This window comes from Euprymna scolopes, chromosome 19 (genome assembly GCF_053919585.1).
Source record: "Euprymna scolopes isolate OS-2025 chromosome 19, ASM5391958v1, whole genome shotgun sequence".
Lineage (NCBI taxonomy): Eukaryota > Metazoa > Mollusca > Cephalopoda > Sepiida > Sepiolidae > Euprymna > Euprymna scolopes.
Genome location: NC_136500.1, coordinates 19,966,970 through 19,983,886, shown reverse-complemented (window position 1 = coordinate 19,983,886; position 16,917 = coordinate 19,966,970). Strand labels below are relative to the sequence as shown.

At 34.8% G+C, this 16,917-nt stretch overlaps 1 protein-coding gene across 3 annotated transcripts in view; it reads right to left on the bottom strand.

Moving 5' to 3' along the window:
• Nucleotides 1-16,917, bottom strand: part of LOC145303474 (uncharacterized) — a 266,228-nt gene that overhangs the window by 158,264 nt on the left and 91,047 nt on the right. For 2 of the 3 annotated variants that reach the window (XM_080144825.1, XM_080144826.1), the window contains 4 exons: nucleotides 16,756-16,845; nucleotides 8,852-9,031; nucleotides 3,434-3,565; nucleotides 260-534 (listed from right to left, as the gene is read on the bottom strand). In XM_080144825.1, coding sequence (XP_080000951.1) covers nucleotides 260-534; nucleotides 3,434-3,565; nucleotides 8,852-9,031; nucleotides 16,756-16,845 — 677 coding nt within the window. The remainder of the gene's footprint in view (nucleotides 1-259; nucleotides 535-3,433; nucleotides 3,566-8,851; nucleotides 9,032-16,755; nucleotides 16,846-16,917) is intronic. The other variant, XM_080144827.1, reaches the window with a different exon arrangement.

Here is a 16,917-nt window from a genome sequence, read left to right as displayed (position 1 = left end):
GAGGCAGAACAGATGAAAGCGAACAGAAAAACCACAGCACGAATGCTGGATTTAATGGTCGTCATGGTCACACAGACTCTTCTCGTGATTGAAAGAAGTAATGTTCTGCTACTTTGTAATGACAGAAGTTCCTTGAATTTATTCCAATGAAAATTCTACTTCAAATTTAAACATTACAGAATCACTAAAAGATTCATTAAAAAAAAAATGTTTTTTAATTATTTCTATGATTCTCTGATCCAAAACTTAAAATACTTACTTTTTCGTTAACGTCAGTAGATTTTGGAAGATCCACTTTGGATTTACATCTAGAACTGGTACCTTCTTTCCGTTGTACCGCTGTTGCCTCTTTCTGTTTACGATAAACTTCCTGCAACATTTCTTGACGTTTGAGACCTTCACGTAACCTTGACATCATATCCTCTTTAATCTTTCGAAATCGTTGATCTTTTTTCTTTGCTATAAATTTCCTCACTTCTTCAGGATCATAATGACGCACCTTGGCTTGTTTTTCAGGTTCTAAAATATCAATTACTAAAGCATATAAAAAACATTCAGTGAAGACAAGATTGGAGTAATTAATCATTTTTGTTGCTGAATAATACAAAATAAAGTAATACAGGACGACAAAAAAAATAATGAAACTTTAAAGTAGGCTAGCGACGTCTCTACTTTGAGAAAAGGATTGTAGGTAAGAAAAAAAAAAATCACCTCCATCCACTAGATTGCGAAATCAATTTTGTATTTTGTTAAAGTAAGAAAGAGTGCTTTGAGCAACACTTCTCCAGATGTGATAACCGCACTGATTTTCAGACATACATGATTCTTATACCAGTAGAAGATTATGTCAAGAGTCAGCTTGTAGAGAGGAAGGACAGGATAGTCTGCTTGTGTTATCGACGATCCCGTCCCTTATGTGTATAGTTAAATGGATTGGATGGTAGAAGGGTTGAAATGCAAGAGGTCGCATAATGACAACGAAAATACACCGGTATATATCAGCGAAAGAATGCGAATTTATTTACATGAGAAATATTAAGAATATAGACAGAAAGAATAAGGGTTCATTGAGAATAAGAATTCGTTACTTGTGATTGAGGAGAGGTGACAGATTAGTTAGGTGGTTTTTGATTACATGTTGACTGCTTGAGGATCCAGTGCGAAAAAGAGACAAAAATATCAGAAACAGGAAGTCACGTGTCTAAGTCGCTCTTCAGTTATCAGAGTTCTTTTTTATGTGAAACCTTTTTAAAAGTAAATCAACATTTTTTTACAGAAAAGTATCATCCTTACGTCAAATTACTTATAATACAAATACTACTACTACTACTACTACTAGTAATCATGAGGTTGTTTGCACAGCAACCAAGAAGGCTAACATGCTTATTTGCCTCAAACTCTATATTGGACCCAGCAAACCATTCCCTCCCTAATTTTCCTTTGCGGACACAAACCACAGTAGATGATCTGAAAATCACCCCTTCTCAAGTACATGATATAAAAAAACTTAGATATCTCAAAAACATGTGGACCTGATCTCATCCAAGCTGTGCTATTAAAAAAATGCTCTGCTGAAGTTGCTCCAGTTCTTTCCAAACTTTTCAACAAATGCCTTAACGAATCTTGCTTTTCTGACTGGTGGAAAACTGCTTCTGTGATAAGTTTACAAAAATTCTATCGAAAGAACTGACCCATTAAATTATCGCTTCATTAGCTTCCTCCCTCTTTTAGCCAAATTATTTGAGTCCATAATTAATCAATCTCTAGTCCATCATCTTACAGTTGCTAAACTTCTGTCTGACCAACAATATGGGTTTAGGCAAGCCCATTCAACTGCAGATATCCTAACTAATCTCTGAACGTATATGCCATGAACTGGATAAACAGAGGAAGGTAGGGTAATAGCAGTAAATATATCTACGGCTTTTGAAAGGGTATGGCACGATGGTCTTCTCGGGAAAATCAGATCATATGATATTACTGGATGAATACTTAACATAATTAAATTCTTCTTAAATAAGAGAAGAATCCAAGTTATGTAAACGCGGGTGTACCTCAGGGGTCGATCCTTGGACTTTATTATTCCTGATATTCATAAATGACCTCCCTGATAAAATTGTCTCTGAAATGGGTATATTTGCTGACAATACCACGCTCTACAGCAGGCATGAGGGAAAAAGGATTGAACACATATCTAAGGCAATGGCAGAAACCTTAGAGGAAGACCTCCAGTCTCTGGTGGAATGGGGGACAAAAATTGATGGTAACATTCAATGCTACTAAGACTAAACTTCTTTCCTTTAATAATTACAAGAAACCTTCTCAACCACCAATAGCTATGGTTAATGATACATTACCTAAAAGTACTTTGTTCAAACTTCTCGGCTTAATGTTTACAGGAAATATGAGTTAGAACAGATACATAGAGGGTATTGCTGTGAGGAAGGTGGGCTTTCTCTACTGTGCTAGAAAGTTACTTACGCCTGAAGGTATTGTGCACCTCTACAAGCCACCATTTGCCCATGTATGGAGTATTGCTGTCACATTTGGGCTGGTGCATCTGCTACTAGTCTCTCACTCCTGGACAGGGTTCAAAAAAAGAGTCACCAACCTAATAGGTTCCAAAATGTCAGCTAGGCTTCAACCTCTGTCCCATCAACGAATTGTTGCATCCCTCTGCCTATTTTACAAGTATTTTAATGATATATGCTCTGACAAACTACAAGCCCTTGTACCCCCTTGATGTAAACACCCCCGACAAACAATAAAAATCTCACCCCTACACAGTAGAGATCCCCAAATGCTAGAAAGCCTTCTAATCTAAGAGTTTCTTCCCCGGAACTGCTAGACTTAACTGATTTGCCTTGTCACCGCTTCTAGTAACGCAACACCAGAAATTAGGAAGTACGTTAGCCAACTATAACCAAAATTTTTCATACAAAATTGTTACATTCATCAAACAGAACAAAAAATAACAGCTGCAAAAGTATTTCTTTTACATATTATTTCAATTATTCGGACTACTGTTCTCATCTTGATTGATATTTTTATGTTTCAGTCGATATAATCTTTGAACTTCTTCAGGTGTATTTTTGTCGAATTCAGAAATCTTTCTGTTGAACTCTGGAATCTGTACAGAATTTCAAATGGAATCCTCCATTTAATCCATCAAGGTAGCATGCTCTCGTTCCATCAGCCATGACTGGGCAGAAGTCTTAAGTAATTCACAATTGTATTTTGAGTGTCACCTGCGCTGAGGATTGAACTTTCAACCTCCAAAAGAATATCGCTTACAACTGAATTTTACCAAGTACTTTATCCACTGCGCCATGGGTTCTTGTTTTGTGAAAATAACACTTAGCTGTAAAAAGTAGTCCAAATAATACCAAATAATCAATCCTCATCTCAAAAATTCAGAACATATTCCTTTTACCTTTAGATTTTGCTGGTTTTCTTTTAACTGCATGGGGAAGTGGTTTCACCTCTGGATGAGAATCAATTTTTGGTTCTTTGGTAGATTTATCATCCTCTTCTTCAACTAAACTTGCTGCATTCTTATTTACCTCTGATAAAAAAAAAAAAAAACAATCTTGATTTCAGTTGTTTACAATTATCAACCTCTCCATATTATCCAGATACGACAGGCAATGTTTTAATGGAAAAAACTTACAAACCTGTAGAAAAGGGATATTTTGTGAAAAATTAAATTAATGACAAAGTTTATTGTCACATTTCATCAAATTTATGTTTGGTTCAACAAACAAAAGAAGTTAAGAAAAAGGTTTTATATCAAATGTTAATATAGTACTGGCAATGTATACAGGGAATACTTTGAGGAAATGGCGTTAGGATCAACAATAATTATATAAAATAAAATAATTATATAAAAGGAACTTTGTGTGTGCGAGTCTGTTACCTATGGACTCAAAAATGACTGGGTTGATTTTTTGGAAATTTCATATGAAGGTACTTGATGTGTTTGGTAGTGTAGAACTCTGTATCTCTGATGAACTGCCAGATATGAAAACTGTCAAAGATGCCAGATTTCAACTTCTCCAAAGTCAATCCTGGAAAAGCCTGGCACAAATAAGTAAAGCAGTCACCATCCTTGTCCAAAGCCTTGGTGAACTGCTCGATTAAGCCGAGCTTAATGTGCTGCAGTGTGAAGAGTATTCCGTCTGTTCACAAGAGGGTCGATGATGTCCCTTACTTTGCAAGATACAACTCCTCCTGCACAGGCCAGTCCTTCTTTGTGTATACTGACCACCAATTTTTTAGGAAGATTTCAAGATTTTATGAATTCAAACGGATCCCTTTTCCACATAATCACCCAGAACTATTGGACCTGAATACTTTTTGTCATTAAAATAATCATTACCAATAAAAAATATGGCATTTTATCCTCACCAACTTCTTCTAAAATTCTCCACACTTGTGTACATGTAAATAAAAATATTAAAAACAATGTGGTCGTAGCTCAAAAACTTGATCTGATGAAGCAAAACCAATATGATTTTTAGATTCAGTGCATCAGATTCGTCCTAAATTAGCTGGAAAAAAAAAAAACGTAATATTAACACATAATTTTTGTTGTTTCTTTTTGTAATAAGTAAAAAGTATATAAATGCCAATGTTTACTTGTTAACATTTATAATATGGTTTTTTTTTTTTTTTTTTTACAAAAGTAATTCATTTTAGTTTGTACTAGCGGTGGGTACCCGGCGTTGCCCAGGTTTTTAGATGCGTGTGTGGCTGGGGGGAGAGGGTTTAGGGTTAGGGTTAGGGGTAAAATGAAAACAAAGCGAAGTAATAACCCTGTTTAAATATTATAAAAACAAACACTGTTAAAAATAAACAATTAAAGAAATGAATGTGATGCAATACGAAAGGTCCGGCGGTGCCGGGTGTTTGAAAAATCCCAAAAACGTTTGAGAGGTGGAGGGACTCAAACTCGAATCATTGCAGCGTAAACGCAAAAAAAAAAGAAGAAAAAAACATGATGAATTAACTAAAAAGTGAATTAGGTCAAATATCAATTCCGCAGTGAACGAATTCTAAATGAATTTTTTTGTTTTCTCAAATTCTAAATGAATTTATTTGTTTAAATTTTAATTTAAGTGTAATGCAAGTGAATTCACGATATCGTTGCGTTGTAATAATAAACAGTAAAGAATGAATTCTTTGTGTAAAAATAAATGTTTAGTTGCAAGCAATAATAAATAAAGGTATAGTTATATTTCAAGGTTAGAGTCATTAAAATCGGAAGTAAGAACTGGTTAGTCCCGCAGGTTGCATCTTACACTAAAAAAAAAAAAAAAGCAAAAAGAAAACAGTAATAATAATTGCATTTTCTTTTACATTTTTAATTTTTATTTTATTTAGGGTAAAAACAGAAAGCATAAATCAGGGAAAGAAGATTAAAAAAAAGAAAAAACAGCATAAATAACCTTGTATGATTCCAAACCGGTGTTTCCTCGTACTGTTCCTTGTGAACGCATCCGATGCCATAAAAGGAGGAATCTAATAGAGAGAAAAGATGTTGCAACTTCCATTGATTCTAACCGGTTTTGGTAGTGGACTCTCACCGAGAAAAATATAGGAATGTACGGTTATCGAGGAAGTGTAAGGTTAATAGGCCTATAGCACACCTCAGATCCTGTGCTGCAGTTTGTGCACATTACATTTGCATGTAATGTCTTCATTTTTAATCCTATTACGGTCAAACTCACACGGGAAAAAATGAGTTCATTTCATTTATATAGAGAAGATAAGACGCCATGTTGAATATGATTTGAGATGTTCTATAATTCAATCTGCTATTCTGAAGAATAAGTAAACTTATCAGTAATAGCCAGATTTCAGTACTGAAAACAAAAATAGGATGCTAATCTCTAAAAAGAAATAATAAAATAATAATCCCTGATTCTGTAAATATAATTAAGATGCAAAATAGAATTTAATTCGATTGGACGGTGTGTACACTTGGGCTTTTAAAAAATAAATATTTTCTCATAAGGAGGGTGAGAAATCCCAGGAATTTTTTTTTGTTTTTTTATTCTCAGAATCCTTTGAAATGAGGCTTAATAATTGTTGTGTTGTAACATAATAGTAAAAGAACAAAATCAAGTCAAAGTTGGTTTAACAAAGTGTATCAATATCACAGGTACAAAGAAAACCAAGCTCCTGTCTTTACATCATCAACACTCTGATCCCCATTTGGCATCAATTGAAATGTATGGCTCTCATCTTGGGGAGGTTCCATGTTTTGACAAGCTTCTGGGTTTGACCTTTATCCCTGATCTGAAATAGAACACGTACATCAAGTCTGTTGCCCAAGTCGCTGGGAAAATGGTGGGATCCTTCTACCGCTCCAGAAGATATCTCAGTACTGATGCAATTCTCTATCTATATAAAAGCCAAGTATGTCCAAGGATGGAGTACTGCTGCCACATCTGGGCTGGAGCTGCTAAAAACAGCCTATCCTGCCTTGACAGGGTACAAAATAGACTTTGTGGCTTAGTGGGGAATGCTCTTTTTTCTTCCCTGCAACCTCTCTCCCACAGAAGAGACGTTGCGAGCCTGTCTTTGTTTTATCGTGATTTCCATGGGAAGTGCTCATCCGAGCTCCAATCTTTGGTCCTCCCTCGCCAATCTTTCACGAAAAACACCCGTCTAGCTGAAACCACTGTCAGTAATTTTCCCCACTCTTTATCTGTGCCTAAATAAAAACGTAGATCCCATGAACAAAGCTTCTTTCTTAGAAGTGCACGACTGTGGAACTCTCTTCCATTTGTCTGTTTCCCCACCTGACTACAACTTGGATGTCTTCAAGTCCAACATAAACAAATTCCTGATGAATCACCCCCTTAAGTAAGATACTTTATCAAATCTACAATACTAACGAATACTACAACACTATCCCATTGATTACTGTACACGCAATAACCCTTATCCCCGAGTGGCTTGCGGGCCTTGATAAGTGATGACCCCAATTACAAAAAAGATAGGAATACAGGTATAATTGACTAGCGCTCAGCTAGGCAGTGGAGTACTGTCGCTCCGTCTCACCGGTGTATACATTACTGCCACTATATATATATAGTGAGAACCGGTGTAATTTCCCTTATGCATAGAAAGGCTGGTATAACAATAATTTGGTTCATTCATTCTTTTTGCAGAGTGTTACCCTAATCTTCATAGTTGCTGTTTCATCACGTTTCGACCAACTCTTCCCTTAGCCTTCTTCAGATGATTAACCGTGACGGGATAAGAATGCTGAGTCTTATAATTGTATCCCCAGTAATTACTGCCTTCTTGATATCATGTTTAATATTTGTGCAAAATTTCAAAAAATTCCAAGGCATAGTTATTGAGAACAGTGCAGACAAAGGAACGGACAAGGATGAATTTATAGGTCCACCCTCCTTTTGTCAGGGGATCAAAAAACATATTTTATCATAAAAAACAACTCTTACCAACCCTTGAAACATTAGAAAGAACCAATGTCATAAGTTTAAATGCCCCTTGAAAGAATAAATTCCATAATACTAAAATTAATAACTATATTGGTTTTACAACCACAACCCTATCCCACCATCTCATCAAGCAGTTTGTAAACTCTAGCACCATTTACTAACATCTACAAAAACCTAATGCCCACCTCCCCATCTTATTTAAGACAAATTTTAGTTAACACTAAAATAATACATTTCAAAACCAATTTTAAAAAAACTGAAAAATACTTGAAGCTATCTTTATTAAAATCAAAATGGACTTTGAAAGGACTGTGCTGATTTTAAAAAAAAATTACACAGATGTCCTTTACATGTCTAGGAGTGTTCTTAGATAGGTTTTGTATCAGAATGTCTCCGATAAGTATCAAAAACTGATAATCAAAAAAATCTAATTAAAGAAGGAACAGTGTAATTCTGACCAAAGTTAACACCCTTATACAGCCTAACAAGTACATTTGAGACGTTTTATCAATGCGCAAAGAACCCAGCATATAAAATCATCAGTAGGTTCTCCACTGTCCAATGTAGACTACAATGTATCGTGGACTAAGTCACTATTGGTAAGCATGTGAAGCATCCTCCTAGTGCACTGCGGTGGGTCTCTGACTAGAGCAGCCAATCAACTGATTTGATTCAAAAAGGATCAATTTCAATTTAAATAATAATATTAGAAGTGTAGAACATTCATTGATCTCTATTTCATCCCAGGCAACATTAAATCTCCCTGCTGGTGTATATATATATATATATATATATATATACTAGCAGACCGTCCAGCATTGCACAGTCATAAAATATGCTTTAATATGATATTTTAATTCATGCAGATTTTGTATGTATTATTATAGGGCCAATTCATTACTGATTATTACATTGTACCTAATATATAGTAGTGGTTTCAAAAGTTTAACAAAAATAAAAAACTGATTTGGGTGCCATCAAATAAAATCAAAACCAAAATATAACTCTCCAGCATTATTTATTACCATCTGAGCTAAGTCCATAAACACATAAAACTTTAAAAAATAACATTGTTAAAGATTAAATGCACGCTTTCACATGCATAGAAATAACACATTTAGTCGACTTAGGCTTGCCAAGTTTCAATTTTTTTTTAATTTTGATCTCTTAGCAACTACTTTTACTGGCTAAAAACCAAATCAGATTTGCTCCACAGGTCTGAGTACCCTACATATCAAATTTCAAGTGTGTAGACCAAAAATTGACAGAGAAGTTTGGTAGAGACCATTCTGCACACAGACAGATATATATAAGAATTTTGTCTTCTCTCTGAAATTATCAAAACAATTAAATGAAAAAGTTAGCAATATTTTTACCAAGTTGTAAATCTTTGAGCATTTGTCTGGCACCAACAGTGAGTTTACATTCTTCAAGATTCAGCTCTTCCTGGTTAGCAACAACTGATGCTGGTTTAGTTGCATGAAATTTTTTTGGTGGTCCCAGCAGACGACGGATAGTTTCTTGGCCTTCTCGCCATGACGAAGGAGTAATCAGGTCTTGAATAAAAAAAAAAAAGACAAAAAAGAAGAAACTATATCAATCAAAAGGTTTACAAAAAATAAAATGTAATATATCGTGTATAACGCTAAGTAAGCGTTCAACAACCACCTGTTCTAGTTGGTGTCAGTTTATAAACATGAGCTATCTGCTCATATGTAAATTATACTTAATTTGCATATCATTACATCTCCCTATAATGGAAGGGCTTTTAGCGAATACTTCTTGTGCCCTCCTGAATATCTTTTATCTTTTTCCTTTCCCTTGGAGATCTGGATCTATCACGTTTTTCCCTATGATTGAACTAGTCCTCCTGCATAGTCTGATCTTCCTCTTCTGACTTGTCCAATTCTACTTCTTCCTCGTTCCTCTCTACTTCTTCCTCCACAGTCTCATTCTGTATTAAATATTCTGTTACATCAATAATGGACAGCTCTGAAGGCATTTCCTTATCCGATTGTTCTCCTTGGGATCTTATTTGGTCAGCATGAGCTAGAACACTGTTCCCATTTCCTTTATTTAATATTGCAGTATTATGCCCTTTCTGCATAATAAATTCTGTTGTCTCGGCTTCCGTATTCCTATTTCTTTTGTACCACATCTTTTGATTTGTGACATATGACATAGTCAGCGGGGACCATAATTGTCTGCCCATTAAGGCAGATGAACTTTCTGGCCTGCTTGCATGCAGAATTATTCTATAACTTAGTAATAGTCTTGGTAGGAAAGCATTGATTTTCTCCTGCTGCTGCAAACATGCCTTTATGCCCTTCTTTACCATCTGGACCATCCTTTCTGCTATCCCATTACTTCGAGAGTGGTAGGGAGGGATCTTATAAGGTCTGCATCTTATTTTTTTAAACCATTCATGCAAATCAGCATCCGCAAATTCTGGTGCGTTATCAGACACCAACGTTCTCAGTATCCTGTTTCTTGAAAATATTACTCTTAATATTTGTTTTATGGTGGTACTTTTTTATAAGGTACTCTCACCACTTCAGGCCAACCTGAATATGTGTCTACTAATATTAATAATAGTCCTATCTCATTGACATAGGCATTATCCAGGTGTACTCTGCCCCACAGTTCTGCTTCTCGGGGACACATATGTATTTTCTTTTGCTTGAAATTCCGGAGTTCTCTGCATTTTTTGTATCTTTTTACGTAGTCCTCTACGTCTCTTGAGTACCCCAGCCACCATGCTTCCAATTTTAATCTTCTTTGCATAGCTTTTCTTTTTTTTTTTTTTAATTCAATTTTCACCCCAAACAAGGCACAGTGCCACTTTAAAGTAGGGGGCAACTATCGGGGACATAGGTTGCAGGGGTATTATGAAGGGAGATGAGTAGCAAGATGTCTGTTCACATTACACTTGAACTTCTGTGTATCAGTACAGTTGGGGAAGCAGAATACTGGAAGTGAGTTCCAAAGCCTAGCAGTTCAGGGGAAGAAACTATTGTAGTAGAATGGTTTCTTACACCTGGGGATCTCTACTGTGAAGTGGTGGGATTTAGCTGCTTGTCGGGTTTGTTGGGAGTATTCAGGTCGAGGGGATACAAGTGCTTGTAGTTCATCATAGCATTCACCAATAAAATACTTGTAGAACAAGCAGAGGGATGCAACATTTCGTCGATGAGACAGAGGCTGAAGCTTAGATGACAGTTCAGGACCTATCAGGTTAGCGACTTTCTTTTGAACCCTGTCAGATACACCAGCCTAAATGTGACAACAGTACTCCATACATGGGCGAATGGTGGTCTTATAGAAGTACAGGATACTTTCAGCCATAAGTAGTTTTCTAGCATGGTAGAGAGAGTTCACCTTCTTCGCAGCAGCCTTGGCAATGCTCTCAATATATCTATTACAGTTCATGTTCCTTGTAAACATTAGGCTGAGGAGTTTAAAGTACTTTCGGGGAATTTGTTCTTGGCCATTGCTATTGGTGGTAGTGAAGGTTTCTTGTAATTATTGAAGGAAACAAGCTTAGTTTTGGCAGCATTGAATGAGCCCATCCATTTTTGTCCCCATTCCACTAAAAATTGGAGGTCATCCTCTAGTGTTTCTGCCATTTCCTTAAATATGCGTTCATTTGTTTTCCCGTCATGCCTGTTATAGAGAGTGGTGTCATCAGCAAATATACCCATCTCAGAAACAATTTTATCAGGGAGGTCATTTATGAATATCAAGAATAATAAAGGTCCGAGGATAGACCCCTGAGGTACTCCCGCATTTATATCATATTGTTCAGATGTAATGTTGAGGACAACCTGGATTTTTCTCTTAAGAAGAATTACTCTATGTATTCTTCCAGTGATACTATATCATCTAATTTTCCTTAGTAGACCATCATGCCATACCCTGTCAAAAGCCTTAGATATATCGAGGGCTACTACTCTAGCCTCCCCCGTTTTGTCCAGTGAACACTTCACAATGTACATCATCATATACACTTTTTATAACCTGTTTTCTCTGTGTTTCTGGAGGAACTATCAAGTCTCCATTACATATTACCCAATTTTCCAAAGTCAGTTTATGTCCTATTTCTTTGAATGGTCTTTTAGCCATTGAACAAATTCCCCAGTGATTCTCTTTTATCCTCAACATTATTCTGTTTAACACTGGGTCATTTGTAGTTTCAGTAGCCATTTTATCTACAGATATTACATCGGTTTCTATAAGGTGAAGGAATGTGTCTTCAAATTCCTCGTCGTTTTTGTCCTTATCCTCTCTATAAAACCTCAATCTAGATAAGACATTAACGTGCGATATCGTATTCCCTTTAACATACTCAATGTCAAAGTCGAATGCCATCAGTCTGATCGCCCAACGTAATATTCTGGACGTTGTAACTTTTGGTAGTTCTTTTTTTTTTTGAGTTGAAAATAAATTCCAGTGGTCTGTGATCACTTTTCAACAAGAATTGTTTTCCTATCAAGAACTGTCTTGCTCTGTCCATTGTCCACACTATAGCTAGTGCCTCCCTTTCTATATTTGAATAATTGTGTTCAGTCGTTGTTAATCTTCTCGATAAGATGACCATCTTGTGGGAAAATACCGGATATGGAATGCTCACTAGCATCAGTAGTTAGAGTTATATCCTTCTTAAGGTAAAAAATTTGTACTATTGGCTTTTTCGCCAGAATCTATTTAAAGTTTTCAAAGGCTTTCTGTTGGTGCTCTAACCAAATGAACTCCGCATTTTTTTTTCTCAACTTCGCAAATGATTCTGTTAACTCATATTTTGGTACATATTTTCTATCAAAATTTACTAAACCTAAGGACTCCAACTCTTTTTTTATTTTTTGGTGTAGCCACTTTTAGAATTTTCTCTATTAGAAACCATCCAAACCTCCATGAAGAGTTTTTTCCCACGTAAAGCCAAAATTATTTTCAGCCAGCCCTCACAAGTTCAGACCTCGGCATGCAGTCATATCTTCAGCCAATAAGTCAAGCTTTCAAAATCATATATGGTTTTTACCTATAGGGTAGCCTATAATTTTGGAGCTATGGCAGCATTTGCAGGAAAAATTAGCTGAAAATGGCCTAAAAATCGTGACAAAAAATTTCAAGGCACCAAAAAGAAAGGCCATATTTCAAATATTACTTATCCATTACAAAAAATTAGGGATCCAGGCAAGGAAGTACTATGTGTAGATAGACTTCTGCAAAAAACGATGCCCAAAACGCTTTTACGTTTTTTTTTGTTTTGTTTTTTAGCTAAATTGCGGATTTATGTCTGTGACAATTTTTTTTCATTTTTACAAAAATTTTAGAATTTTTAATTTTAGAGGCCCACAGGGTGACCAATGCAATAACGAAATGTGGAAACTCAATTATTCCAATACAGTATGCCATTAACTGATCTGAAAACACCATATTAAACAAAATCTGATGCATACAGGTAAAGATACGCCTCATTTTGTAAAGAAACTTGGCTTCTGAAGCCGAAAATATTTTTTCATGATAAACTCAGTCACAGGCTCTAAAAAGGTCCAAATAAAAAATCTGTTTCATGGAAAAGTTTTTTTAATGATGTTGGTGAAAATATGCATAAGACAATTTTCTGATTTTTATCCAAATTTAGACCAAACATTATTTTATCACCTAGGTTAAATTTTAAAATTTCCCGAAAGAGTGTATTTTTCATGCCAGGAAAAAAAAAATATATATATATATATATATATATATATATATATATACTAGCCTGGGTGCCCGGCTTTGCCCGGTTGTGTGCTGAGAATAAAAAAGAAGTGGTTGTAGGCAAGCAGGCTCGAACCCGTACCGCGAAGGAGGAAAATAACATGAACAAAAAAAAAGTGACGTCTTTGCTGTTTCGCTGATCGCCAAACCGGAAGTGATGTAGGTTTAAATTAAGGCTAGTCAATCGAAAAGAGAGGATAGCTTTCGAAAACATCGGCGAAAAAGCGCCCAGTTGAGGGTGAAGTGATTAATGTTTTTACCCAATTTTTCCGTATTTGTCGTCCGAAGGGTCGGCTTCACAACGATACCAATCTCGTGAAAATCCGTCGCCTGTCGAAAGTTTTAGGGAGACAAACATGCACACATATATACATACATTTAAACAAACAGGTGAGATTTATATTATAGATTATATTGGACGCAATATATAGTAAGGATTTAAAAAGTTAAAAAAAAAAAAATAAAGACTCATGCACCACCACCGAGAATCGAAACCAAAGCCTTCAAGTTACGACTTATTTTTGCCACTGCCGCCAATGACTGGACCATGGAGACATATTTACTGCAAGGCTAAAAATTAAAACATGAACCAATAGCTACTACGTTATACGGGCGCAATGGCGCCGTTCAACCTTCAACTGGCAAATTCCATTTTTTTTAATTTTCCACATTTTTGCACCGATTTTTCCGGGCTAAAACCCAAATATAAAGTCTCGCATGGATTCAAATAATTTATATATGAAGTTTCATATCTGTAGATCAAAAACTCTAGGAGAAGTTTGGTAGGCAAAATTTTTTAAACAAAAATATATACGTATACATAAATATATATGGAAAAAATTTTGTGTTTACTATAAACTTTTTACGCAAATATTATGCAAGTATAAATCAAGTAGAATATCTGCATGAATATAATTACACATAACAGTTAACTAAAGATGATCATCCCATAAGAAAACCGAAAAAAACTAATAGGGAATTAATTAAAATGAATGTTTAAAAGAATATGCAAATTAGCTAGATCTTTTGCAGATGAATTCAATTCCATGACCCATATATAACAAAATTGTATTTTCTTTTTAAATAAATAGAGAAAGGGATTTTAATATGCATATAAATACACACGCTTGAAAAACGAAATTATAGGAGTATAGATATATATATATATATATATATATATATATATATATATAAATTATGTGTAAAATGATGTTTCTGATGCTGAAAGATTGTTAACTTTTCATTTCTTTCATTTATGAGTTCATATTATTTCGGGGCAGGGGATATTTCGATAAATTCCTCATATTTTCCCTTAAAGGGTTGAAGGGAAATCCCCAAAGTACAAAATAGAGGAATGGACGCCCTGAGAAATTCCTTTAGTGCTACCAAGTCATATTCTTCATTATATCTGTTATATTTAGTGTTTATAGGTTCAGGAGAGAGCTAACATATTCAAATTAATCATGAATATAACCGCTTATTACTTGAATTTTAAACTTTTTCATTTTAGATTAGCAAAATGCCATTCAAAAAGAAAAACCCAGCTAAGAAGGGTAGACCAAGTGCAGAGGGTGGCAAGAGGGAGGCTTGTCAAATGAATAGAAAGCTGAATACCATCTAGCCAAGACTCGTTAGAGTCATTCTAAAGCTCCTCAACCACCATCTCTAACCCCAGAACAACTTTCCCTCCACACTTAACTCATTGCTTCTTCAGGCAGAAAGATAAACTGATAGTGAAATTGATTGGTGAGGACAATTATAACCAGAAACCTGTACATCAAATCCAAGAGCTTGGTAAAAATTAAAGTGATGCTGCTCTGGCTTCCAAATCCAAGTATATCATGCAGCAGTATAACATTACCTTAGGGATGAGATTGTTGTACAGTGCTTAATTAAAGTGATTTTTCTTTGTAAAGTGACTTCTTTTGTTTGCAATGATTTGTGTTATTTCTGACTTAACTAACCTGAACAGTTAATCACTTTGCAAGTTTCTGATTTCTTGAATTATTCATTTTAATTATTTCTGGTGTTAAAAAATATTCCAACGATTTGTCTATCTCACTAGAAGCGTCTGAAGCCCTTATATTCTCAAAATCTTTCATAAGCATTGAAAATTGGTCAATAATTCTTCTCGTCTTTTTGAAATGAAGAAGCAAAATATTTTAAAGTTTAATTTTGGGTTTCTAGTGAAATATAAGTTAAAAGGGCGAAGCTATTATCGTGTTCGGGAAACCAGTCTCCAATTTAGGGATATTACACCACATTTTGAAAAAAACTATCATATCTATGAAACTAGGCCATATTTTGTATTTTAGACAGTTTTTTTTTTAATTCCCCATTAAATTTGGACCCAGAAAAATGGTATAACAAGCCATATAATCCTACTTTCAAAAATGACCTAAATTGGCCCGGACGGGAAAAAACTCTTCATGGAGGCTTGAACAGTGTCATTAGTACTTTATCTGGAGAAACTCCCTTCCTTTGATATTGAGTAACCCAAAACTGATATTTCATTACTGTTGATTACACACTTTTTTGTATTTACTGTCATGCCAGTGTCTCTTAACCAGTTCAGTATATTTTCAGTTTTTTCTTTAAATCATCTTCATTTAAATCTCCAACACATATCGTCTTGATAACAGATGGTATTTTCAACATTTCCTATTACTTTTTCAATAGCTTTATGAAAAATTGCACTTGCCGTTTTTATGCCATACGGCATCCTTTTCCACTTTAACAGGCCTATAGGTGTGTTTATGGTCATCACTTCTTTAAAATTTTCATCTTTAGGAATTTGGTGGTAAGCTGATTTTAGGTCTTTCTTCGAAAATACTTTCATTTCGGCAAGTTTATGTAGAGCTACTCCTACATTCGGAATAGGGTAAGAGTCAACACAAACTTTACTGTTCACCCGTTTTATAATCTTCACAAATTTTCAAGTCACTGTCTTTTTCTTTTTAATACCATAATGGGTGATGCCCATTTACTTCCTCCTGGAGGGGCAGGTTCTAAGTTTTCCTTTATTAACTTTTGCGACTTAGCTATTACTAACGGTAATAAATGCACTGGTACTATTAGCTTGAGGTGCCTTCTATATGCTGTTCAAGTTTCTGACCTATATAACAGAGTAGTAATAATGCAAGTTCCATAAACACTAGTAATACATGCATGTATACATACAAAAGAGGGAGTAAATAGGAAATCAAAATTTCATACAAAAATGGAAAATTAGTTCATGGAATAATGGATATGCAAGACAATATGCTAGCAGAAATAAGGACACAAACAAACACATCATTAAAACTGAACCAAAATATTTCAGTAGAGTTATTTGACTATGTTGATTTGGTAAAAAAATAAAATTAATTTTTTGTTTTCCTTTGGCAGCATGGGGAAAAAGGTAAAACATTACATGAAAAAAAAAAAAAAAAAAAAAAAAAAAAAAAAAAGGTAAAATCCAAAATGTAACATGTCTAAGAATTAAATTTAAACAAATTATAATCTTAAAATTGTTTATACATACTTTTGTGGCGAGATTTGTTGCTATCATTTGCAGGTTTGGTTGGGTTTGTCTTGCTCGGACATTTATCGGAAGTTATTTGTGAAGCTAATACTGAAACAGGAAAAAACAATATCAAAAAACATTTCTTTATAGTTTCCATTAGAAAGTATTATTTTTATATGG